We start from the raw sequence: 25,775 nt of genomic DNA, 5'->3' as shown, positions 1-25,775 counted from the left end.
TTATTTGCTTGAGCAGAACATCGGTACGGAACACAGCGATCATTTTTACTAACCCAGGTATGGCATGCTGAATCCACATGATCAGGGACCAATTGCTGTCTCTGCAATCCCCTTGTAAGAATTCCGTGGGGGGGAATATGAATACTGTTGAGGTCACCTTGCTGTAAGGGCTTGATCAAAATATAGCAAGTACATTTGAAGTGAGAAACGTTTCTTTTGCCCACAAAAGGCTTTTCTTCCTTGTACTGTGTTCCATGACTAGAATCTTCCCCACTGCAACTAGAAGCAACACGTGGCTGAATTTACACTCAGGGCCGCTCCGGCCAGAAAAAAAAAGACTAGGAAACCGTCTCTAAATTCAGGACCCCGGAGAGCTCCGGGGTGCGAACTTCATCGGGCCCTTCTCTAAATTCAGGACCCTGGACAGCTCCCTTCTGAACCTCCTATTTGAGCCTTTGCCAAGACTGTTTCAGCGGCCAATTTTGGATTTCTAATTAAACCTGGGTTAAAGAGTCCAACTTTTCCCAGTGTCTCCAGAGTTCTGCCTTCACCGGTTCACATTTGACACATTGGTTCATTAAAGGCCTAACAGCTTTGGAGCTAGGGACCACTCCCCATGGTTGATTGAAAGTACTCTCCATTCATCCTTGAGTTGGCAGAAAAGTCTTCCAGCATGGCATGTCTTGTTCTCACTGCCGGTCCCTCTTCTGCTTCTGTTGTCTCCATTCACAGTCACTGCAGTCCCCAACTTCCCTCCAAGGTAATGGGGGACAAAGCCTTCCAGATTTCACAGAACCTGAATTTGACACTGTCAGATAAGAGAGCCAGTTTGGTCTGGTGGTTAAGGTGCTGGGCTAGAAACCAGGAGGCTGAGAGTTCTAGTCCCACCTTAGGCACGAAAGCCGGCTGGGTGACCTTGGGCCAGTCATTCTCTCCCAGCCCAACTCACCTCACAGGGTTGTTGTTGTGGGGAAAATAGGAGGAGGAAGGAGTAGTAGGTATGTTTGCTGCCTTGAGTTATTTATAAAAATAATAAAGGCAGGATAGAAAATTAAATAAATAAAAAATAAAGGGGAAAATGCTATTTTAAGTGAATATAGCTAAGGAGCATTGATATGAAATCACACAAGGACTGGGCATGGGTTGAAGACAACATCATAGAGTCCCAGCAGAACAAAGCGGTTACCAGAGCATGCTTGCACTGTGACTGGGGACAAGTCAGGAAAGGCATTATGTGCCGTAGTCAGACCATTAATTATACGGTCGTATTCTCCCAGATCAGCAGTTACCAACCTTCCATGTCACTGCCCGATTACCCCTTTCCTTCCCATTGGGATGAATTAGGATAGTTTTTACTGGTTTTTTCCCCCACAATCCCTGGCCTGATCAGACCCATTTTCAAATTATTCTTGCTTTTTCCTGTTTCTTGAAAGGTGAAAGGTCCCCTGTGCAAGCACAAAATCATGTCTGACCCTTTGGGGGGACGCCGCTTTCGCGATGTTTTCTTGGCGGACTATAGAGCAGGGTGGTCTGCCATGGCCTTCCCCAGTCGCCACCTTCCCCAGCAAGCCGGGTGCTCATTTCACTGACCCTAACCCAGAAGGACGGAAGGCTGAGTCGGCCTGAGCCAGCTACCTGAGAATCCGGCTTCCACTGGGATCCAACCCAGGTCACGGGGAGTTTTGGTTGCAATGCTGCCACCTACCACTCTGCGCCACATGAGGCTGTTTCTTACTCCACCCAAAATTTGTCCCCCAAAATTTGTCTCCATTCTGTTTTGTATTCCAAGAGCTATCCTGCCAATGAGTGGAGTTCCAACCGCCTTTATATAATTTCTTTCCAGCATTCCGTTAGGTTGGAAAGGATAAAAACCATTGGTAACAAATGATTGCTCTTTGACTATTTATTGTTTACTTATGTATTCCTGAATGACTAGAAAAAATGAAAATACTTCAACCTATAAAATAATGAATATAATAATATTATCTCACAATAACTATCCATCTCGTGTTCACCCATCACAGAGATAAGAGTGAACAGGCCAGGAGTCCTGGGAAGCTGCTGAGGAGAGGACTCAGAACCTCCTATTGGCTGTTCCTGATTAACATCTGGAGAAGCTTGTCTCCTTTTAGAAAGGGGCCTCCCCAACACCCCGCAAGCTCACACTGAGCTCTACAGCGCAATCCTTCCTCTTGAGAATTCTCATTCTATCAACCTGCTTTGATGCAATTATGTGGGAACACTGTATTTCTTCCTCTCCCAAATGCACACCTTCTAAAATAGACATGTCTAGCTTGGCCCCCAACAGGATGGAGGGTAAGAGCTTGGGAAAGACTGTCCAAATGTATGAAGGATATTCTCATGAAGCTGTGGAGCTGAGCAAAGAGAAGGTGGGCTTTGGGGACTTGGAATTTAACTGGAAGTGGATCTATGTTCAGTTGTCCCTGGAGTATCTAACTCTAGTCAGACAGAAGACAATAGAATAGGAAGGACAAGAGACCTCTTCCAGAAAATTAGAAACATCGGAGGTAAATTCCAGGCCAAAATGGGTATGATCAAAAACAAAGATGGCAAGGACCTAACAGAAGAAGAAGAGATCAAGAAAAGGTGGCAAGAATATACAGAAGACCTGTGTAGGAAGGATAACAGTATCGGGGATAGCAGCAGCAACCAGCTATTTTGAGCAAGAGAATGCTTGGATTCTTTAAAAGTGTGGCCAGTTTTGTTTTGTTCTGTTTTAATTTTGGGGACATGCTAAGTCTAACTCTCCTCCATATTAATTTGTCACAAACTCTTTCCTTTCTTAATGGACCCTGTCTGGCTTTCACTGCGGTGGAGAATTAAAACAGGAATTGAAGTCACCTGCTGCTGCCCAGCTGTCTTCCCATCTGAGCTGCAAGGTGCAATGTCACCAGGGTAACATCAATGCCTCCCAGATTGAGTGTTCTGAGCCACTTTAACAACCCCCAAGGTCCTCATGCCAGGGGCAGCTCAGATTTCCTGGCTGCTGTGCCAATCCTGGACCCGTCTTAGATGAATAAATGGTGATGAAATGGAAGGGTTCATTCTTCATCCACCTGTTGATGTAAAGGATGAAGTGGACTCCAGAACGGGGGAGTTCAAAGCACTTCCTTGTTGGAGACAGATCATTCCTCAGTAAGATTAATGAGAGCCCACGGGAAGCTCCCATCAAGGTGCTGAAGACAGCAAAATGGTGATTCCATCAGAACAAATATTGTCTGGCAGAGTTAGGGAGCTGGTATCTTCCAATAATTCAGTGCCACTTAATTAAAAGAATCATTTGAAAAATTGAAACATTACATCCATGGTTTAAAATGTGGTATCATAAGAACATTTTCCATTCAATCCCATGAAACAGTGATTCAAAAACAGCTCAGAAAATGCTAACCCCTCAGACCACTTTTCCAAAAGGAAAATTTGGAGGATGCCCTGCAGTTGAATGGCCTTTGGTGAGGGGTGTCTGTGGAGAGGTTTAAAAAGTCAGGGTGCTGGCTGCCCCCATGGGATCAAAGCCCCACCCTTTTTCATGTGCAGATGGCTGGAGCCTCCATCTTGACTGTTTTGACACCTCCACTGTAGGCTCCCTGCCTGCCGCAAAATTTCCCCCGCAAACTGCTCTGTCTTTCCTCCCTCACCTGGTGCTGCCTCTGTTCCCCATCTTCCCGTTTAATTCCTCCTTGAAGGCACCTTCTGTATCAGACTTTTGTGCCCTCCACCCAGGATCTTCTTCTGCCCTTTCATAGCAACCCCTCCCCAGACCGGCAGTTAAACTCTTCATTGTGTCTTCTTGCCTAACCCTTTTTCTCCCTTCCTCACCTGCCCTTCCTTGCTCCGTGTGCTGATGGTAAAACCTTGGGGGCAGGTCCTGCCCTGTTCTCCTCTGTAAAGTGGCCTGCATACGGGTGGTGTTACAATGAAAATATATGGGGAGGGCAGCAAGAATTATTTCCTGCCTCCCCCAAGTGAAAGGCCAGCTCTGTTGCCTTCTAATGACCCAGCAAACTGTTGGGGTTCCTACACTATGCCGCCAAGGGCCAGCCATCGCCCTGAATGGGGTCGTTGAGGTGTAAAATTAGCAATGCGGCAGAAAGGAGGGTGGTGAGCCCCCCCCCCCCCGCCCCCAACAGTCCACCTTCCAGGTATATCTATCAGAACCTGACAGGCTAAGGGAGAACAAAATGCTGGCTGTTAATTCGTTTGTGTTTATTCCTTGTGTTAATGAGTCTTCTTCTGCATCCCAATAATAAGCCCATTAGCTGCAAATTGTGGCAAGAAAACACTCTCAGCCGTTTATCGCCCAGACTACAAATCTCTGTTAGTCCTAATTAAAACAACTGCTCAACCTTTAATTAAGTCATCTTTTTTCCTTCCTCCTTCATTCAAACAAAATCACAGAGCATGAGGTGCAGTCGGAAGAGCTCAGCCAGAGCTGGTCTTCTTCCCTGGACCTGTTCAGAAAGTAGGATTTAAGCCCTTGGATGTAGGATGGCTTACACAACTGAGCAGGCTTATGGCATACCTCCATATCCCTGTTAGGAATTAATTCGTGGCCCTCCACATCAGAGGCTGCATGTGTTTCCAAGTGCACACCAGGGTAGCACCTTTATGCTGATGGCATAAAGAAAGCCTTAAACTCTAAAAGGGGCCAACCAGTTTGGCTGCTGGACTTTGCATCAGCTGAGCCTGAAATTGTTCAGGTGCAGCCGCACCCAGACTGCACCTTGCAGTCATCTGAATGGGAGGTGGAGAAATCAGTGGGACTGGCCAGACCTTCCTTCTCAAGTGCAGTGGGCGCAGCAGCCAGAACTCTTCTGAAACTCTTCTGAATAAAGTCTCCACAAGCAACACTGGATCTCATAACTTGCCCAGCCTGAGCCATGATGATGACAACATGCCCAGCCTGGAGCAAGAACCCTGAAACCTTTTGTGTCATGGACCCCTATGAGACTCTGGTGAAACCTACAGGCTGCTTCTCAGAAGGGTGTCTTTCCATGCACAAAATAAAGTATATAGATATGTACTGTATATATTGGATTACAAAGGAAATCGGTTATGCTCAAATACAGTATAGCAAATATGTAATATAGCAATATATGTGCATCTTTATTAATCCATTAAATCAGTAACAAGAAAATACATAGATTTAAAAGATAGACAAATTAAGATTAAACATTTTTGTAGTCCAGGGGCCATAACTTAAAAATAAAACATAACATAAAAAAGAGTCCCCCACTGGGGGAGATGGGCGGTAATATAAATTTAACTAATAAATAAATAAATAGCTTACTCTGCTCCTTTCATTCATTATTGAATGCAAAGCTAAATATCAGTTAGAGGTTGGTGAAAATTAAGTGGTATTTTTTTCCCATCCAAGTTCACAGACCTCCTGAAACAGATCCATGGACCCCAGGTTAGGAACCCCTGCTTTAGAGAACGAATGGGGTTGTCCACTGGCCAGCACAAAGGCCAGTGGAGATGTTCAGGGACCCTCAGCAAAACAGGGTCACCTAGTGGGATCCAGCAGTTGTGCCTTCTCTGTCATGGCTGCTGCCTTATGGGACAGCCTCCCTGACTTCCCCAGGCTGTGGACCGCCCAACTCTGTTGGCCTTTTGGATGCCCATGAAGACCTGTCTCTTCCTCCAGAGCCTGGAGCCAAGATGTTAGCTATGGGAGCTCTGCCATGGGTGTACATTGTAAGTGACTGTTTAGATTTTATTGGGCTTTAGTTTGATTTTAACAGAAATTTTTGTTTGTATTGTGTTAGCTACCCAGAATTTCATTGGATAGATGGCGGCCATCTGTAATGGTTGGATGGCTAGATAGATGGATAATAGATAGATACCTGTTTCGGGGAGAGAGAACTTGTTTACCCACATGGTCCACACCATTAGAGACACTAAACAACATATAGGACAAAACAACGGAACCTTCGGAGGGACTTTCAGGAAATTGAATGGGAACCATCTCAAAACATGTCCCCAAAGTCTCTTACCAGCAGAAAATCCCAGCATTGATGATATCAAGAACAGCAAAATTAAGGGAGCTGCATTTCCCCACCCAGTCACAGGCAATCAAGGCAATCAGGGTGTTTCTGCTCCCAGACCAGGTGTCAGCCTTGCAAGATAGTCCAGACAAGAAGCACGCCCAGATGAACTAATTCCACTTTATTGTAAGGTTACATTAAGAGAATCTTGCAAGTCTGAAAGTGCATCTCTCCCCCCTTGCCTTTACAACTCAGGAAACTAGGGAGGGTCCCTTCTGAGACATTTGCCACACCCACATTCCTGCTGCAGGCTAAGCTGCCTCTTATCCAGCTCTTCCCCTGTCTCCAAGGTAATTCCCACATACCGTTATACCAGGCCTGGATCCAGATGGGAGTGAGACAAAATAAGGAAGGACTTCATCCAAGGAAGCTGGACTTGCAACAGGACCTTAGTTTTGTAAGGTTTGAAATGGGCCAGTGATCAGCCTAGCAAGAGGAGCATGTGGTGGCTTATCCAGCAACCATTTTACAACAGCTCATTTCTGAGAGGAACACAGACCTTCAAAGGAGTTCCTGAGCGCCCCACCTTCCAACCCGCTCAGCCCAGTGGGCACCAGCAAATGCGGCCGACACCCCTCCCTCAAAGGATTTGTCCGCATTTATGCTGGACTCATTACTGTTTCAGTCACCACACCGGAGTTCGTTCTTAATGGGGAGTCCACACCAGGGCAGATGGGAGCAATTTTATCAGTAAACTGGCTTGCAATTCCTCACACTATCTGAGTTTGCACAGCAGGCTTAACTCTATCACTGAACTAGATGATAGTCTGGATTCAGGGCACTGAAACGTAGACCAAGCTGATGTGATGGGTAACCCACTTGCTAGGCAGCAACAACAATAACAAAAAACCAAATCAAGGTTCTCACTAACCAGGCGTAGTGTCTTGTGCAAAAACATCTGCTAGCTCTTGACCTGACCTGATTGAGCATGTTGTATGGACACGACCACTGTGTTCCCTTTCCGCAGCCTGAGGTGTAGAATATCCTAAGCCCCTTCAGATACCTGCACGGCTGCCACATACAAGAGGGACTGGACTTATTTTCTGTGGCCGAGAGGGCCATAGGACCAGAACCGGTGAGTTGAAACCATAAGGAAGGAAGGAAGTTCAGGCTAGACTTCCTGGCCAAGGAATAGGCTGCCACGTGGTTTTTGCTCTTTTGCTAGAGGTCTTCAGACCGAGGCTGGAGGGTCATCTGCTAAAAGTGCTCTAGTGGGTCTTGCACTAAGCAAGGAGTTGGACTAGATGACCTTTAAGATCCTCCCAACTCTATGAACTCTACTGACCAATCCTTGTGTTGATGCAATAACCATGTTGTTGCCTTCAGCACCTTGACATGAGCTTCCTGTGCCTCTCATTAATCCTACTGAGGAATGATCTGTCCATGACAAAGACCTTCTTCTGAACTCCCCCATCCAGAAGTCAACTTCATGCTCTGCATCAAAAGAAGGATTAGGACTGTGCTCTTTGATTTCTATGGTCCCATATTCATTGGAGGCAGGGCCAGGATGGGCATAGAAATCAGGAAATATGATCTGCTCCTGGCATGGGGGCCTTAGCAGTTGTTGAAAATGGTTCAGCACACTCCATTTGCGAGGAATCCATCCCAGTGAAAGCCAGACGGGAACCTACAAGAGAGGAAAGAATTTGTGGCAGCTCTGTGCCAATCAAGACACTTTTTGCTGTAGCCAAACTTGGTGGGTATAATTTGGGCAAACTGACCATCCTTGCCCTCCCCTCTTTCTATCACAGCTCTTAACACAGTGCTGAAGGCTCCGTGTTTGGAAAGAGGAGGAGGCTGCAACTTGTGCTTGTATCAATTTTGCGACATTGCTTTGAGAAGTGTTTTATTCCTCTGCTTGAAAGGTGACGTACAAATATTTATTCTACTTATTTATTTATTGCAACATTTCCAGACTGCCTTAACTTCTCACAACTCAAGGCAGTTTACATCCTAAAACTAAAATATCAGAGACAGGTAACCATGGCAAAAGCCAGAATCTTAAGCAAAGAAGGTCAGGTGTTGATTGATGGGTTGATACAAAGAGGCAGAATAGAAGATGCCGGCTGCGATCGAGTGGGCTCCGGTTGGCTTCACCCACATCCATCTCTGGCCCAACTCAGCATGACGAGTTGGAGAAAAAGAGTGGCCAATGGCCAGCAGGTAGGTAGCCTCAAACATCTTCTTGGCCAATTGCCAGCCCCGAGGTTCACCAAACAGGGACTGGAGGAAGGCCAGTGGACCTCTTTGCCAGAAGCAGAGAATGTGACCCTCCTTAGCCTGGTTCCACACAGCCCTGCCACTTTCCATCATCATGTCCCCAGCAGTTTACTATCAAGGGGATGATGGGTCACAAGGAGATAGGTTCAACTGGGTGCAAGTACTATAAACGTTTCAAGTAGCCCAAGAGCAGTGGTACCAGAATTCATGGCCAGGCCAATGTTGCCCAAGGAATGCATGAGCTCTCAGGTTAGCTGGAAGATGGGAAACAACACCCCCCACCCAGATACAAAGTCCCCAGAAGGGAAGCCGATGCCCCACCCCACCCCTGAGATGCAAAGGGCATTGTGAAGGTCCTGCGGTTCATCAGTTTAATCCTTCCTTGCAGTTGCCTTGTATACAGTAGGCTTTCAGGATCCTGATTTATTGACCAAAGCCCAACCTCAGTCAATAGGAGCTGCTTGGACTAGTAAATTGTAATATTGACTTGGGAGAGATGGGGAGGCAAGCTGGGCTGGGGGAGAATGGCAGAGAGAGAAAACCTTCATTGAATCCATTTGTAACCCAATGAGGAATCAGATCCAGCTGGAAATGGGTGAGGAATCTGCTGGAAGTTAGGGTGGAGGAAAAGCAGGAATCAGGAACAGGAGGAGAAAGCTTGGAGGTGTTTTGGCTTCTCACGGGAGTTGCTGGTTTGAACCTTTACACCAGGGTTTCTCAACCAGGGTTCCGTGGCACCCTCGGGTTCCACGAGAGGTCACTTGGGGTTCCAATTTATTTAAAAAACTATTTCAAATTCAGGCAACTTCACATTAAAGAGGTAAGTTTCATTCTTTATTTTCAGTTTAAGAACACCATTAATGCACCTATACAGGCCTACACATGAAAAGAATATAATAATTTTCCTCTATTTGCGCCTGAATGTGCAGGGGTTCCCCGAGGCCTGAACAATATTTCAGGGGTTCCTCCAGGGTCAAAAGGCTGAGGAAGGCTGCTTTCTGCTGTCCTCTGTTGCTTTTCCAGATTGTCTCAGCCCAATCTACTTGCAGTCTTTACACTAGCTAGCTCAGTGTTTCTCAACCTTGGCAAATTTAAGATGGGTGGACTTCAACTCCCAGAATTCCCCAGCCAGGAATTCTGGGAGTTGGTCCACCCATCCTAAAGTTGTCAAGGTTGAGAAACACTGAGCTAGAAATGCTGGGAGTTTTCTCTTGAAGAAGGCTACTGTAGGGCTGCTGGAAAATTCATAGCCAGCTAGCAATACTTGTGCATTACCTATTTTTGATGGGTGGGTGTTTTTATTAAAAACAGTTTATGTTTTAATATTTTAATTAGCCCTTTGTTAGGCTATTGAACTGTTTTGCCGTGTGAATGCTGGTTTTCTATGGAATGATGAATGCCTCTTGAATCTCTTCATGTGCAAATAAGGCAAGTGCACAATTTCTTTCCAATGTGAGATGTGGAAGGCTACCACAGAGGATTGAATCTAGGCTGCAGAGAGCTGAGTTCACAGCCAAGCTCAGAAAGAAAACAATGCACAAGACTGGGCTGCGACTTCTTATACTGACTGACTTTTCAGAGTTTTGCAAATCCCAACCCAACTTCATGATCCCCTCATTTTCCTGGTAGACAGAAATGGGGGAAATTGTTTCTTGTATCAAAAGGGAAAGTGGGAAAAGGAGGAGAGGAGAAGTCTAGGCTGGTCTAGATCTTGCTGAACTACAGTTCCCAAGAGTTTCATCCTGCATGACCAGGGGGAAGGAATGCTGGGAGTTGTAGTTCAGGAACTTATGAAGTCCTTTCGGTCTCCAGAATGGGCTGTTTTGGCCTTCTTGAGCAGAACTAAGTGAGCACATGTGAACATTGTGGTGGGGACTAAATCTGATGAGAGTCTTGCAGAATCCAAAATCAACTTTGGGTGGTATCAGGGATCATCCAAGAAGTACCTAAATGCCTTCTCAAACCCCTCTTCATTTATATTCTTAGTGTTCACTGCAACAAGAGCTGATCATGTTTTCAAGGTAGAGTTGACAAAGTGATGAAAAAGAAGTCTGTCAGTAAACCTTAGGTTGGTTATAAGGTATCAGTGCCATCTTCTGACTGCCAAGAGAGGGCACAGAGCAGTAAGCCCATTCTTGGCTTGAAATAAGATTTCGTGTCAACTCATAAACCACCTTGGACCTCCCTGCTTGGAAGGGCAGCTCCATTCTTACCACTTCTCAGTCAAAGCATTGAAAAACTGTCATGGCCGTGATGAAATAATTTGACTTGTGCAAGAAGTGTGTGATACAAGTTGAAGTTTTCCAACTTCTGTCCAAAGCTCTCGGGTCAATGCACTCTTTCTCTAAGCTTGTGCCTTGAAATGCACCCAACTGCAACTTCCATAATACCCTGTTCTGCATACCCACTGAGAATTTGAGGAGTTGCAGTCCAATACATTTGGAGTATCCCAACTTGAAAGAAAGTGGTGACAATACAGGGGATTTCCAGAAAACCTTGAGGAAGACCATGGCTGGAAACAGAAGACTTAAGGTTCCCAAATGTTTTTATCTTGCAAAATCAATTTATTTTTATGCCCTCCAGGAAAATTCTTCAGCCATCAGGGCCACTCCATGACCTTTCTCTGCCTGGTGAGACAGGGACAGATCCCCCTTGCCCTCCAGCATGGTCCCAGGGTTTCAGCCTAGTATAGGTGGTGCCCTGAGCAGATTGCCAAGAAAGCCGTCTTTGGTTCCCCTGCTTGCTGTTCTCTCAAGCTGATGCTGCAACACAGTAGCAGCGCCAGCTTAGTCACATCAGAGTGACATGTGTACATGTGCAGGCATCCTCGTGAGATGTTCTCCTTCAGTTGGCTACCCATCTTCTGTCTCAGGGACCCCACTTCTCTTTTCACTCCCCAGGGCCTCAGGAACAGTTTCAGGCTTATCTTTGTTGTTGTAGCCAATCTCTAAATGCTGGAATTTCCTAGTGCTTCCTTCAGAGGACCAGCTGGAGAGCACAGGAAACGGTGCTGGGGTTTCCTTACTGGACCTCTCCCAGTTCACTAGTTTGGCAATTTGCAAGACATCACCCCGGTGGCTCTAGGGGAGGATGTGCTGGCACAACATCGCCCCTCCCCCAATGCCAAAGACCCATTTAGGGGGAACTAGATAACCGGTGATGCATTGTTTCAGAGACATTTCCTTGCCAGATTCCTCAGTCCCTTCAACGTTCTACTGTACTGCCTTCACTGGGAAAAGTACTTAAAAACTCAGGGGTATATTCAGAGATGCATCTGGCTTGAAAATAGGCCATGTTGAACTGTATAGCCCAGTCAAACATCAGGAGTTCGCTTAGCACCACTTTGCCACTTTGCTTAGCAACTGAAATTCCGGTCCCAATCATGGTCATGATAGAAGATTTTACATATATAGAACTTAAATATGAGTATATTTCATTTTCATGTATTTTATATGCAGTGTTCATATATTAGAGACCTTTGCACTTGTATTATGGCCCTGAAGCTGTGTTGCATTTCCTAGAAGAATTTGTTGACTTTCTTACTCTTCCTTTCTAGCAGGCCTTGACAGATAGCTATGCCCATAGAAACAAGATAAGGCGTACATACCAAGGACAGCTTCTCCAGAGGAAAGGCGTTGTTTAATAACGGTCAAGGCGCCCTAGCAAGGGTGGAAGGAAGTCCCTTATATGGAATGATGATAGAGGGAAGGAAGGAAGTTCCTAATATGGAATGAGGCTAAGGTGGAGTATGGGTAACTGAGTAAGCGGTGGTATTTGAAGGAGGAGTTGAATGGAATCTATATAATGTGCTGTAAGAAGGGGGTCCTGTGCGGCTGCCCACCTAACGGCTGGCTGCCTTTGCTTTTGCTCTTGGGTGAAGAATAAAGAACTTAATTTCATGCAGCCGCCTGTCTTTGATCCCGGCTCAGAAACGAACCTGATAAGGAAAATTCTAACAGTCATTAAGCAAGCACTTGCTCTATATCCATCCATCCATCCTCTATCATTTATCTATCATCTTTCTCTTCCTGAATTTATTAGCTGCCCAATTCCAATGGACTCTGGGCAGTGTACAGAACAGCCCCACCACCCTGGGTGAATCCAGCCACTGCTTTCAGCATCTCTCTTTTCAGTGACAGAAGCAGGGATTCATATCCTTCCAGTCTGAAAAACCACTTTGGACCCACTGCAAGGAGGAGACCGAAGGCCCCTCTTGCTCTACGTTACTTCTGCTCCCAGTCAAGAGCCAGGGGCAGGTGGCTGACCCATTTCCGCTGGATCTGCCAGCAGCCCCTTTCCCTTGGGCAACTTTCCACCGTATTTTTCCTAAGTCTTCACGTGTGAAAATCAAAGGGACAGGATCTAGCGATCAGGCGAGAAAAGTACTTGAGATGCTGCTTGACGTAAGCTGGGCAACTTCTCGGTGAAAACTAGACTACATCATAGGCCCCCGAGGAAGGAACGCCTTGCACTGGGTGACTTCTATTGGCTTGCAATTACAACTGCAGTGGTATGGTAGACCTTGGGCCACAGGTCCTGGGCAGATCCCACCCCAGCGGTAGGGCCTGGACATGCTTCCCAATTATGAACAACTTTGCTTGGCAGCAGAATCCAGCTGCAAACTGGGAAAACAGAGTGCTTGGTACCTGTCCACCCTGTGGTAGACCTGATCAGGAAACCGAGAACTGTATTTTATTGAGATAGGCAATCGTAACAGATTCTTGCAAGTCGAATTGTTTCTCCTGCCCTCTCTCTTAAAGGTTATGACCTTCAAAGCCCTACATGGCATGGGGCCAGGTTACCTGAGGGACCATCTCATCCCCTTATCATCAACCCACCCCACCCAATCGTGCAGAGAGGGCATGCTGCAGATCCCGTCGGTAAGGGAATTCCACCTGGTGGGGTCCAGGAGGCGGGCCTTTTCTACAGTGGCCGCTGCCCTCTGGAACATGCTGCACCCGGAGGTGAGGCAGGCCCCTTCACTCCCGGCCTTCCAGAAGGGTTTGAAGACCTGGCTCTGCCGCCTCGCCCGGGGTGGGAAGGGCAACAGCTCTGCCTGGGGGTGGCTGGTGTTGTAGAGTCCTCCCTAATGAGATCCTCACTCCTTGGATTTTGTATTTATTTATTATTATTTATTGGCTGTTTATACTGTAATTCATATTTTTGTGGTTTTAATTTTGGATTTTATTGTAAACCGCCCAGAGTCCCTCTTTTGGGGGGAGATGGGTGGTGTTAGAAATTTGAGAAATAAATTTGAGAAATAATACCCCATTGAGTCAGGGAGGAACCTGCCAGAGCCCCTTGTGTGCCCCATCTCCTTTCCCAGGGCCCAAGGCACGTGCTTTTGCCCTGGTTGTTTCTGCCAAGGCTTCTGAATATTCCCTTCCAGGCCATCTCCATGGCTCTGCACAGAACTTTTCAGACAGGAAAACTGCGCTGCAATTTTTACACTGTCCAAACACACTCGGATTCAGACCAGCAGAAGGAGAAAAAAAAAGTCTCTTGCAACAATTCCATCTTTTAAAATTACTTTCATTTTTATTTTCATCCTCATTGATACTCGCATTCATTCCCCTGAGTGCCACAATCCAGCTTCCCCTCAGTGCCTGGATTGACGCAGAAACCTACAAGAAAGGTGGGGAGAAACATCCAGAGAACCAAACAGGCAAGGGAGAAGAACAAAAGGGTTGAGGAGGGGGGGGAAGCAGCAAATACACCAAGGGGGAAAGGGGATCTAACCCTACAGCTTAACACAGAAAAGGAAGGAGCTGAGAAAGTTGGAAAGACACAGGGGGATGGAAAGAAGACCATCAGCCGCTTCCTTCTCCTTCCTCGTGTGCCACAGGAAATCCAAGTGCCCAATGTGTCCATCTTTGGTACAAGAGCTTAAAAATCAGAAGTCTACACAGCATCCAAACCTTACATTCCTACCCATGTTAGGGTTTCCCAAAGGTCCTTTGTCCAGAAACAGTCCCAGCAATGTCCATCTCCAGAAGTGGGGCTGTCAGAGGTCCCTTTGATGCAGCGGCATTGTCCCTCTGCCACACCAAGGTCAGACCACCAATATTGGAACACGGCAGGCGGTTGTGCAACTCAGGCCCAGTGAAGGGCATGTCTTTGGTCAAGCCATGATTGTTTCAAATTGCTGGGGAGGAAAATTGAGATTGGAAGGGAGAATCCAGCCCAGTGGCCATTGCCTGAACCGGCTCTAGCTGGCACAGCCTTCCTGCGCTATCCATGGCAGCACAGCCAACCGCGGGTTGGATCCAAATGCCAGCTCACAGGAGCCCTCCCCCCTTGGCACACCTGAAAGAACATGAGGTAGATGAAATCACTCCCTTCTTTGGTACGTTTACATTTTGCACTAGCACAAAATAAATCCCCCATCCCCACCCCGTCCCCCAAACCCAGTGATTCCAAAGGAGACACAACCCACTCCCCCCCCCCAGGGCTGCCTTAGCACCACAAGAGGTTTTCCCCACCCCACCCACTCCCCAAAAGCAACGTAATGAAAGTGCAACCAAAAGATTGGTGGTTTGCTTGCTTCCATACGGAGACACCATTTTCCATCAAGGGCAGGGAGGGATCTGGGAGCCAAGAGGTGGCTGGGTTGAAGCGAGGAAGAACATGGAAGCGCTGGCACCACAGCTGCCCCACTCTGCAGCACTGAGACAGGAGGAAAGCGGTTTTGGTGGGGACCAGTGCAATTCAGCTCCCAAACCTCCCTTCTGCTCTGCACACCCCATTCCCCTCCTGACTGGGCGGCTTCCCTCAAGAAGCATCTCTGCCTTCACCTCAAGCCTTCTGTTCTCTCCCTTGTCTTGGTTCATCCCATAAACTCCACATTCACATGTCCTGCTGTATCTTCCAAGAACTTTTCCACTCACGTTAGTTCTACCTCAGATGCTTTCTCCACAGTGTCCCGTGGGGCTGCCACCAAAATCAACACCCAATGAGATTTAATCCCACCGCTATCACATTCACACAGATACGCCTCCCCCAGGATCTTCGGTTTGGCTATCTAAGGTTGGGACTTGCAGCAAATCCAAACCACGGATGGGATGAGCCAAGCATCCTTCGGGTGAGTGTGCAAAGAGGAAGAGGTGAGTGTACAAAATCAAGACTGAGACAAGATCACTGTAGTGGTGAAGACTGGGGGAGGGAGGATGCATGTTAAGAGCATGACCTATGCTGGGGTAGAGAACGGTGAATTAACAGGAGACGGCAAGGAAGGACATGCAACCCCTTCCCAGTTGAAGGCTCCTAACCGCCATCACATCCTTGGAGGAGCCCAACTGGTGCCCAGCATCCAACCTCAACCAAGAAAGTCAAAGTAGGAGAAGCGGCCATAACCATGGTTCAGCTAGACCCACCCATGGCTCACCCTACCACCTTCTCCTCAGATTTATGCCCTCCCTCAGTGCCACAGCGTCTCTCCATCCTGTCCTCTGCCCTGCCCAGAAGTCCCTTTTCATGCCCCTCCCGAGCTGGGGGGTGGGAGCCTCACCCCGTGCCACCCTGAACCAAAAATCCAGATGGCCCCACTGGGTCCCAACGCAGGATGCAAGAGTCCAAGGGGCGGAGCGGACAGGCTGCAGGGGTTCTCCTCTCAGGGCGAGGCACTGGCCGGAGCACGTCCCCGCGATGCCATGGAGAGCAGCTGGCTCTGGGGCATTCCTGTGCTGGCGTGGCTGTGGGCGCCTCCCGCAGTGCTCAGGAGGCCAGACCGTCTGGCAAACAGCACACCTGTTGGGGCAGGAGAGATGCTAAGGCAGTACAAGCGGAGACCGCCCTGCCAAGCTCATCACGGAGAACAGCAGCTGCTCGCTCTTTCCCACACCCAGGGCCTGCTCTCCAGAATTCCTCCCGGATGTTCAGCTCCTGGCTGAGCTCTGGTGCAAACTGCAGGGTCGTGCGTCAACATTTGGGCATTCAAAATTGTAGTCTGTTCCTGGGGTCAGCCATGCTGCCATATGCACCCCTTTTCACACAATGTATGGCCCATAAATTAGCCAAATGGGTCATAGTTGCAACCCAGAATTCCCCAGCCAGCAACTCTGGTAACTTCAAGGTGTGTGGACATTCTGGCTGGGGAATTCTGGCAGTTGAAGTCCACACATCTTAAAGTTGCTGAGGCTGGGGAACTGTGGTCTAGGCGATCTCAGAAAATGGGTTAATCCTGGAATCTCAAAGGGCCGCACCACTGCTTGACCCACAAGCAACCCCACCCCCCAAATCTCTCCTTAGGGCCTCCTTTCCCAAGGCGAGCAAAGGGCAATTCCTCAGGGACTACATAACCCAGTACTGCCCGGACGGAATTTATCAGGAAGTCCACCAGGCTGCTCCCACCTCCTGAGCTTCCAGCCCGCGATCGCACAAGTGGGGAGGCCTCCCTCTTTACCTGTGTAGACAACTCCATTTATTTCTATTGACATGTTGATACTGCTAATGCCGTTGGTGGACAGGTTCAGTGCGGTTTCCTGCCTGTCATCTGGAACGGGAGAAGAAACAGCACAGGGGAGTGAGGAAGGCAGAGCCGGCGAAGGAAGAATGCGCCAGCCCGCCAGCAGCTACGCACCCTTCTCCCGAGTCCAAAGCCCAAACGCTTCGTGGAGAGCAAAGCTCCTCCTTGGCCCGGGGAGCCCCTGACCATGATTGAGGGGCACGCCAACTCAAACGGCAAGCAATCGGTGCAAAGCAGCTTCACAATTCCTGGCTATAAATTCTCCAGGAAAGCTTCCTCTGAGCCTCCGCCCCCTCTCTGTAATTCAGGAATAAGGATCGTGACCTGCCCTCCGGCGTTGTCACCGCACAATAATGAAGGTGAAACTCTTCCACAGCGTTTCAGGTAGGATCTAAAAGCTAACTTTTAGTTTCCCGGTTGCTGCTGATCAATCCTTTAGCAACGGTTGGGCTTATTTTTGTAAAGATGCCGGTAGTCTTCTTGCAAAGCAAGAGAGAAAAGACAGAGGAGACTTGTCTCTACTTCCTGGGACCACGGACCCCCAAGGAAATCACCTCCGTTCAAAACAGTCCTTCTGCCCCATTGCCTTCATTTGGGGACAGCAGAGGAGTTCCCTCAAGGCCCTCTCCGTTCTGTATTCAAACAACCCAACATTCACAGAGCAGCAGGCTCGGCCCCCTCATTCCCGAACTATCTGTCCGCTGTAGTCCATGAGGCACTGTGTTGGCTGTGGGGATGAGCCCCAATCTGCCAGTGAAGCCAAACGGCACCCACACTTGGACCTTCCGCAACCCACGCTGCCCTGAGTCTCTTCTGCACCCCAAAACCAGGGTCCTGGACCTTGATCAGTCCCTTCTCTGCAAAGAACTGGGGAACGGCAATTGGCCCGGGGCTGGTTCCACAACCTCCCATGCCCAACTACACTTCCCAGGTGCCCTTGGGCTAGCTGAGATGTTCTCCACCCCTGGAAGGGATGGGGTGCTGCTCTGGGCAAGAAACCCACCTCCACGGCTGTTGACCTTGATGTTGACCGGGAACTGGGAGGCCATGGCCAAGAGGTTCTGCTGGAGGGCCTGCTGGACCAGGCGCTGCTGCTCCTCGGTCACCAGCGCCATCTTCTTCTCCGGCGGCTCGCTGGTTTCCAGCTTCTCCCGCAGTTGCTCCAGGGCGGCTGCCTGAGATGCAGCGGCTTGCGCTGCCACCAGGTGATGCCCGGCCAGGCTGACGGGTATGGCGATGCGGCTGGGCACCCCAGGAGAAAGGAGGCTCTCTTCTGTAGCAAAGAGGAGGAGGAGGAGAGAAGTCCAGCAGAGGACAAAGAAGGTGCAGGGACTCCCCACAAATCTCTAGCATCCTCTCGTCACACACGCTTACACTCTTCCTGCCGGGGTGTGTGCAAAAGCATCGTGTCCCTGCCATCCGGAATGTTGGGTTTCTCCTAGAACTTGGTGGGAGTTGTTGTTTATGTACACCTGTCCCTGCTGCTTCCTGCCCACGTCTGCCAAGCGCAAGAAGGAATGGTGGCTGTGATGCTGGCCAGGTGGATTTCACGGCACGCTTTTCTACACAGAGGGCTGGAGAGCATGGTAAGAATCCAACTGGCCCATGGTCAGTTGAAAGTGCCAGCACTGCTGTGCCTGCTAGAACGAATCAACCCATCACGGATTTGCAAAACTGAGCAGGTGCTCGCGTTTCCTGGCCCCCTCCAACCTAGCAACTGAGCTCACACCACACACCAGTCAAAGCTAAAATGGGGACGTGCAGCATGTGGGTTGCATGAACCAGGCCACCAATGTAGGCCTTAAGATGATTTGTCTGGGCAAAGCAGGGTACGTGTGAACACTGCACCTGTGCTCCATCATCCTGGTGGAGCAGACTGTGTGGATCCACTCTAGGCTTCTATGCACAAATCCACTCAGGGCAGGCATGATGGATCTGCACCCTCCAGTTACGGCCTGCCTGCTCTAAGCTCTCTGAAAGTTGCTGTGGAACTGAAAACAAGCTAGAAATACAGATGTTGGCTGGAAATGAACACCCCCTTGGAGGCTGAGAAACTTGATCATGGGAGATACACGGGGCTGTTTCGGTTGGGCACACAGTTATCCTTCCTGATGCTGTCTTCTGCCACCTTCCTTCCATGTTTGGCTTTTCCTCCCAAAGGAAAGCCATAAAGAAGGGAAAGACTTGTACGCATTCTGGCCTGTCTGGAAGACTCTCCTGCTTACACAGTTGTATGCCTTGTTTGGCACACTCCAGTTGTGTTAAACCACCCCCAATTAGGCAGTTCCCTGCTTATTCTGCTGTGCTGAAGAGAGAGGGAGATAAACATGGGCACTTCCCAGATGTGCCAAACCACAGCTCCCATAACCCACTGCCAGCCAGCAAGCATGTTGGAAGTTGTCTACAGCCTGGGAGTTCCTCTGACTTGCCGAAAGCTGGGAGAAAAATGACTTGGCAAGAAGGAAAAAAAAAAAAAGCCCACAGCCTCCTTTTCCAAGCTCATTCATTTTGGGCATTCCGGGCAAATCCTTTATCAAGGAAAAGTCTGAAATGCAATAAAACAGATCCAAAAAGTCAATGGAGCTTTTTTCCCCCCTCTCAGCTGGAGTACCTTTTGCTGCTTCTTTGCCCCCCCCCCAAGGCATCCCCTTCCCTGCCCCCCAACCAGGCTGAGCCCCTCACCTTTTTTGACGGCGTGTGCTTGTCCGATCTGGCTGCCATTGTGGGTGGCAATGGCAAGGGAGGGCAGAGGGACCTTGGGAGAAGCGAGGGACCCTGGGGTGCCCGCCGGAGAGTAGCTGAACAGGGCTGCCCCGAAGGTCTGCCGCCTCCCCTCCCTCCGGTTGCTGTCGATGGCGGCTTGCAGCTCTCCGGGGGAGCTCAGCCCACGCTTGTCACATTCGTAGGGGTAGAGGTACTTCATGTATCTGCGAGGCAGGCAGAGAACAAAGGGGGGGGGTCAGAGGTTCCACGGGGGTGGTGGTGGCTGGTGTTCACCCTTCTGGCTTGGAGGCCTGGAGGGCACTTGCTCTGCACTTCAAAAGCCAGCCCTTTGCAGAGAAAGCCCGTGAGCCCCCACCACTGCTTACAAAATGTAAGAACAGAAAAAGTCTCCTGGGGCTGGAATTGGCAGGTGCCCAACCAGCGCAGCCTCCTGGGTCACCCCTAGGCCCACCACCAGCTGCCTCCAGAAGCTTAAAGGCAGGGACAGGAGAGCAATGCCCCTCTCCAGTCTCACACCTGGGCTGGGGCTTAAGAGATGCTGCCTGTGCTTCAGCAGGTAGGAAACACCAGCATCTCTTAGGTAGATAATAGATGATGTTGCTGCTGCTGCTGCTGCTAGTTGCTGTTGAGTCGTTCACAACCCATGGCGACCCTATGTAGACATTATCTATCATGATGGTCCCAGAATGAGGTCACACATGTCCTGACTTCATCATGCAAACACAATGATGTAATTAGCAACTGGGGTAGGGACACATTCGCTGCCATCAGATGCAGAGACCAACTGAGGTGCAAATTACATCGCTGGCATGATGATGTCATGGTGTGCATGACATTACTCCCCCCAAGTCACCAAGATATTCCATGAATTGTCATGCAAATTAGTCACACACACACACACACACACACCAATTGTGTTCAGGGGAGGAGCACAGGCTTCATGGTTCCCACACCCTGCAGGATCTTGCATGGGGTCCCGTGTCTCCTCTACCTCGTCTTCTCCCAAGGCCACAGATCCCCCTCAGAGGGTTGCTGCTCTACCCCCTAACCCAGTGTTTCTCAACCGCGGCAACTTTAAGACGGGTGGACTTTAACTCCCAGAATTCCCCAGCCAGCCATTCCCCATTCCCCATGCTGGCTGGGGAATTCTGGGAGTTGAAGTCCACCCATCTTAAAGCTGCCGAGGTTGAGAACCACCACCCCAACCGCTGGGAGTGGCTGCCCTTTGGCAACGAGGGAGGGGGCTGGTCTGCACGTCATTCTGTGGGCTGCCTGATCGGCCCCTGTGGAGTCAGACCCCACCCTGACATAGAGAGATCCCCCCTCTCCTTCCAGAAGAATGAAAAACAAACAGTTTGAAGCCTTTCCCACTGCCTGCAATTCAAGAAGTCCTTGAATTGCAATTCAGAAGTCCCTAACCGCCCAGAGTCCCTCCTTTGAGGGGGGAGATGGGCGGTAATAAAATTTGATAAATAAAATAAAATAATTTAATTTTAAAAAATAAAATAAAATATTCTGCACCGTGTAAAGCAATCCTTCCTCTCATCAGCCCTCAAGATCCCCCCCTTTATTTTCAGGGGGCACAAATCCTAACCCAGCACTTCAATATTGTGGGAGGAGGAGGGCAGGTGCCGACACATCCCCCCTCCCCCCCCTGCCCCAGCCGCAGCAACTCACTGTGTGCGCAGCGTGAAGGCTGCGCTGGTGATGGACGTGGGCAGGTTCAAGCCTTTGGTGATCTCCCGCCAAATCTTCTTATTGATGACTTCCACCAGCCCCCCCTTCTCAGTCACCAGCCGATAGAGCGTGTAGAGATCCAGCACTTGCTTGGCCATGATGGGGATCCGGTTCACGGGGGTCCCTGGGAGACGGGAGGGGGAAGATGGGCACCAGAAAACCCCAGGCCGAGGGCTCAAAGACAGGTCACAGCCCGCCGCTCTCCCCCTGGTCAGCCGGCACGCACTGCCCAGCCGCTCAGGCTTGGGACAGCACCTCCCAGCCTGTGATGTTTGCTGGAGATGTAGCTTTTGCTCTCTTTTCTTTTTCACATTTTATTTCTCCAAACATCCATTTGCATTCTGACTTTCTCTAAAACTTTCTCTAAAACCGGCAAGCCAGTTTACCGTCTGTATAAAAGTATACAATGCTCAAAAAGCACTGGAGGAGAACCAACCTAATAATTATGATGATGATGTTAATTATGATGATGACAATGATGATGATGATGATGATGATGATGATAATAATAATAATAGGTTAACAAAGGAAGCAACCACCTAAGTAAACACATAAATCTATAACGTTCCTGGAATCAAGCCCCGCTGAATTCTAAAGGGCTCGCTTCTATTCAGAAGTGTTCCAAATTTGGGGAACTGTAATCGAAAAGGCCTGCATGGGCATCTGTCCTCACTCATCGCAATTTTGCTGGGTGAGCGAGTCCTCTCAAAACATGCTGCAACGTTGCAACGCTCCTTATATCCGCGTCACGCTGCACGACAAACACAGAATGGTGGTCCTTGTGTGTGATGCCCCAGTGCCAATTTTGTCCTTTTGGCCCCACCAGAGGCAGCTGTAGATTTTTTTTGAAAAAAATTCCCTGTCCATCTGGGCTCCCCTTAAATCAGGGTTTCTCAACCTTAGCAACTTTTAAGAAGCGTGGACTTCAACTCCCACACATCTTAAGTTGCTATGGTTGAAAAACCCTGCCTAAGGTCAATGCAAGGCTTTGCAAAGATATGGCCAGGGTCCGCAACCACACTGCCCATCCCAGCTGGGGCTTGAGGGAGAGGATCCAGCTCACGGCAGGTGGAGAAAGGCCGATCTCCAGGTCCCCTTCTTCCTCAAGGGGCACAGAATCAGAGGAAGGAGAAATATTTGCCACCCATGGGGTGGGGGTGGGGTGCAAAGCCCCTTCCGGCCTGGCAGTGGGACCGCAGAGGGAGCTCCATCCTTCCCACGGGAGAGGGAGCAGGTGCCAAAGTGGTCAGGGAGGCCGACAGACTCTCCTCCGACGGACTCTCCTCCGGGTGACCCAAGAGGCTGTTAATTAGCCCTGGATGGGCTGTGAAGATCTGTCGATGCCGCAGGTTATTGGAATTGATTTCAGTTTAGAGGCCGATCCTGGGTGGCGAGCAAAGGGCATGCTGGGAACGGCAGAGGCCAAGAGGGGTGCTGGCCGAGTGGGCTCCCCTCCTCTGGGGAAGGGGCTCTGGGCAGGAGAGACACCACAGCTCAGCTGTTCAGCTGCTCTGCTGGGGGTTCCCAGAATCAGAGGGGGGCAAGGAGAGAGCTGGAGACCAGGCTGGCTGGACAAGACCCCCACCGTGGGGGAATGCAATCCCTGGATTGGGGGCATGCTGTCTCCGAAAGGCAGAGTGCAGAACCAAAGAGGGGGTGTTAATCTGCCCCCTGGACCTCTGGCCCTGCAGGCTGGACCAGCCTTGGCCACCGAGGCGGGTAACTCCCATTCTGCATCCCCCTCCCCTGGGTCGACGGGTAACTGACCACTCAGGCCTGATCAAATAATCACTGGATGGTCTCGAGTCCTGACTTCCGGGCAACCAGAGGGGCCCCCTGCTTCCCCGGGCAAGAGAGCCTCTGCTAGGACGGCCTGCAGCTTGCTTTCCTCCAGCTATTCGTCCATGCGGTTTTCTTGGCCACAGCGCCGAAGTGGCTCACTGCCCCCTTTTCCTGGGATGGTCTGTGACTTCCCAGGGGTTTCCTTGTGAGTGCCCATCCCAATGCCAACCTGGGTTAGCTTTTTGAGGTCAGCAGGCACTGCCCTCTTCTGCAACCGCACCCCCATGCCACTCTCCCGGGATTTCTCATTCGAGCCCCGTGTTGCCCAGGGGCCCTTGGCTGGGAATTATGGGGAACAACGAGCCTTTCTTTGGGCAAGGACCCTTGGTAAGGCCCCTCCTTGTCCCCAGGCCCACAGCCCCATTTGCTGCCTCCTCCCCTTAACAGAAATCGCCCTGTCCAGAAGGGAAGCGATTATCGCAAGCCCTTCTGGGGGGAGGCCAAACGCGATTAACCAGCTTTCTGACAGGCTGACAGTTTCGTAAGCCGATAATGCCCCCAACAGTGCTGGCGGTGGCGAGGCAGTGAGCGCAGGTGAGTCACTAACAGGAGGAGACGACCCAAACGCAAGAGGCGCCAAGGCCCTTTCCCGCCACAGCCCACCCCAACCTTTTGGGAGTGGGGGAGAAGTGGGGAGCAAGTGATGTTCCCAGCAACAAGAACAAAACCGCCCAGTGGTGGGGGGAGACGGGCAGTGGCAAAATTTGAAAAATAAATGAAAATAAAATAAAGATTCCATGGTGCCAATGATGAAACTTGCATCCTTTGTGCAAGGATGTCAAGACAGGTGGGACATCACCACGGCCACCAGAAATCTGTGCCCTTGGGGTGACAAGCAGCTGCCTTCCAAAGCCTGGAAGGGCAGAGGTGGGTTAGCCATCGTGGCAGACTCTCAAAAGCAGCCCTTTAAAATATGGCTTCTGTAGGCAAAGCACCAGAAATGAAAAGATCAGGCAGGCCTGAGGATCGCCCTCTCAAATGGAAGTCCCAGGGACGGCTTGCTCATTGGACCAACCGGCAAGTTAAAAATTGCAAGCCGACATTCATTTCTTTGTGGCTGGGTGAATCACAAGGGCCCCAAGCAACGCGGATCCAGCACAGAACCAGCCCCTGGGTAAGCTTTCCCATTCCAAGCTGGCAGCACCAACAGATTCAGCACACTTCCACAGGCTCCATTTGGTTTGGCAGAAGGGACAAATTCCCAAAAGCACCCCAGGCCAGCAGTTAAAAACACAGCCAGCCCCCCTGCTGGGACGCAGAAGCCTCGCCTGCTGGGGCACCCATTTGAGAAGCAGCAGAGCCCTGGACATTCCCCAGGCTTGGAAGCTCATCCCATCCAGCCGTAACAAATCAATCTTTACTGCAGCCACAGAGCAGCACAACTCAGCCGGTTAGCTTCCTTGGTTAATAGTTGAACGGGAGTTAGTGCTGGGACAGCCTGGTGAGGATTTGGATGGGAGACCCCCAGGAAATCTTAGACTGGAACTCCAAAAAACACCTTTGAGAGGCAGCAAACCACTTTGGTCTGGTTGCCAAGAAAACCCCGTCCGCAATACCCGCAGGAGCCAAGACTCGGGGCACCCTTTCTGTTGAGCCCCTTGGTGCAAGTCAGAAGCCCAATGCCTTGGGAGGGACCGAAAGGGACTCAGAAAGCGCCCTCTGATGGCAAAGGTGTGGTGGGCTTTGGTGGTGCTGCTGGTTCTCCTGAAGGAGGGGGCACATTCCAAGGAGGTGGAGGAGATAAGAGGAGGCCCGGTCTGGGAGGCAACGAGGAGGCTCAGGGCGGCCCCACCCTACAGCCTTCCCAGGTTACTTCCCCCTCAGGTGAGTTAGAGTCACTTTGGTCTGGCAAGGTTCTGTCCGCACCATGTGAGCAAATGAAGAACTGGAGTTTGCCTGGATCGATTCACTGAAGTTCTTCGGCTGGGCCTGACAAAAGGGAGGAGGTGGGGGTGGGCTTGCGATGTGCCCAGCTCTCGTCCTCGCACGTACCCGGGAAGAGCACAAGGCGGCAGCTGCCACCGTCAACGCACAAAGAAAAGCTCTTAATTTATACCTTCTTTTCTTCTGGAACGAGAGCAGGGAAAGCGCCGAACCTGCAGGGCGATCGAAACCCCATCCATCTGCGGCAGAGGCCCATCAGCCCTCGCCGCTCGGCTCAAGCCCAGCTGCCACCCAGCACCGCTTCCTCGCCCCCCTAATTTATGGGCCCGATATTGGCTGGGATACTCCTCATAAGCTTGAAAAATGGCTCGCTTTATTCTTTCCCGCCTGCTCATTCTGGCTGTGTCGTCTGTATTTGATAAAGAGGAAAGGCCAGGGTGCAAAGCAGGGGTGGGGGGGTGCTCGTTTTTTGTGCCCTGCAGCAAAGGCAACAGGCTCGGTGTTCCGGGGGCAACGGTGGGCCCCTGCCTTGGTATCGGGGTTCATACAGAAAGGGATCTGTGGGTGTGTGAGCATCTGGGGAAATGGTCCCACTGGGTCTGCTCAGAGGTGGGCACCAATGGCCTCTGGAAATTGCCTAGGCAGAGAAACTGGGTGGGGGAGGTTTCTGGATTTTTTTCTGGGAAAGGAGAAATTCTCCAACTGTTTTAGGAAAGAGAAGACCCCCCCCAAGTTCCTTTGTAGTATCTCCCCTGGGGATGAGGCTGATTTTCAATGAAAGTGAAAATCAGAAGTCTGATACAGGTAGCCCTTGAATTACCACCATCCGTTTAGCGACT

At 50.1% G+C, this 25,775-nt stretch overlaps 1 protein-coding gene across 1 annotated transcript in view; it reads right to left on the bottom strand.

The window, feature by feature from the left end:
• Nucleotides 1-15,664: 15,664 nt before the first annotated feature.
• Nucleotides 15,665-25,775, bottom strand: part of ARID3C (AT-rich interaction domain 3C) — a 72,180-nt gene continuing 62,069 nt past the window's right edge. Inside the window, exons 4-8 of the mRNA XM_063293191.1 lie at nucleotides 21,151-21,334; nucleotides 19,432-19,676; nucleotides 17,753-18,022; nucleotides 16,687-16,776; nucleotides 15,665-16,031 (exon numbers count right to left, since the gene is read on the bottom strand). Of these exons, the coding sequence (XP_063149261.1) occupies nucleotides 15,895-16,031; nucleotides 16,687-16,776; nucleotides 17,753-18,022; nucleotides 19,432-19,676; nucleotides 21,151-21,334 (926 nt within the window). The 3' untranslated portion in view covers nucleotides 15,665-15,894. The remainder of the gene's footprint in view (nucleotides 16,032-16,686; nucleotides 16,777-17,752; nucleotides 18,023-19,431; nucleotides 19,677-21,150; nucleotides 21,335-25,775) is intronic.

This window comes from Candoia aspera, chromosome 2, assembly GCF_035149785.1.
Source record: "Candoia aspera isolate rCanAsp1 chromosome 2, rCanAsp1.hap2, whole genome shotgun sequence".
In the NCBI taxonomy this organism is placed as follows: Eukaryota; Metazoa; Chordata; class Lepidosauria; order Squamata; family Boidae; genus Candoia; species Candoia aspera.
This window is presented reverse-complemented; position numbering and strand designations above follow the sequence as displayed.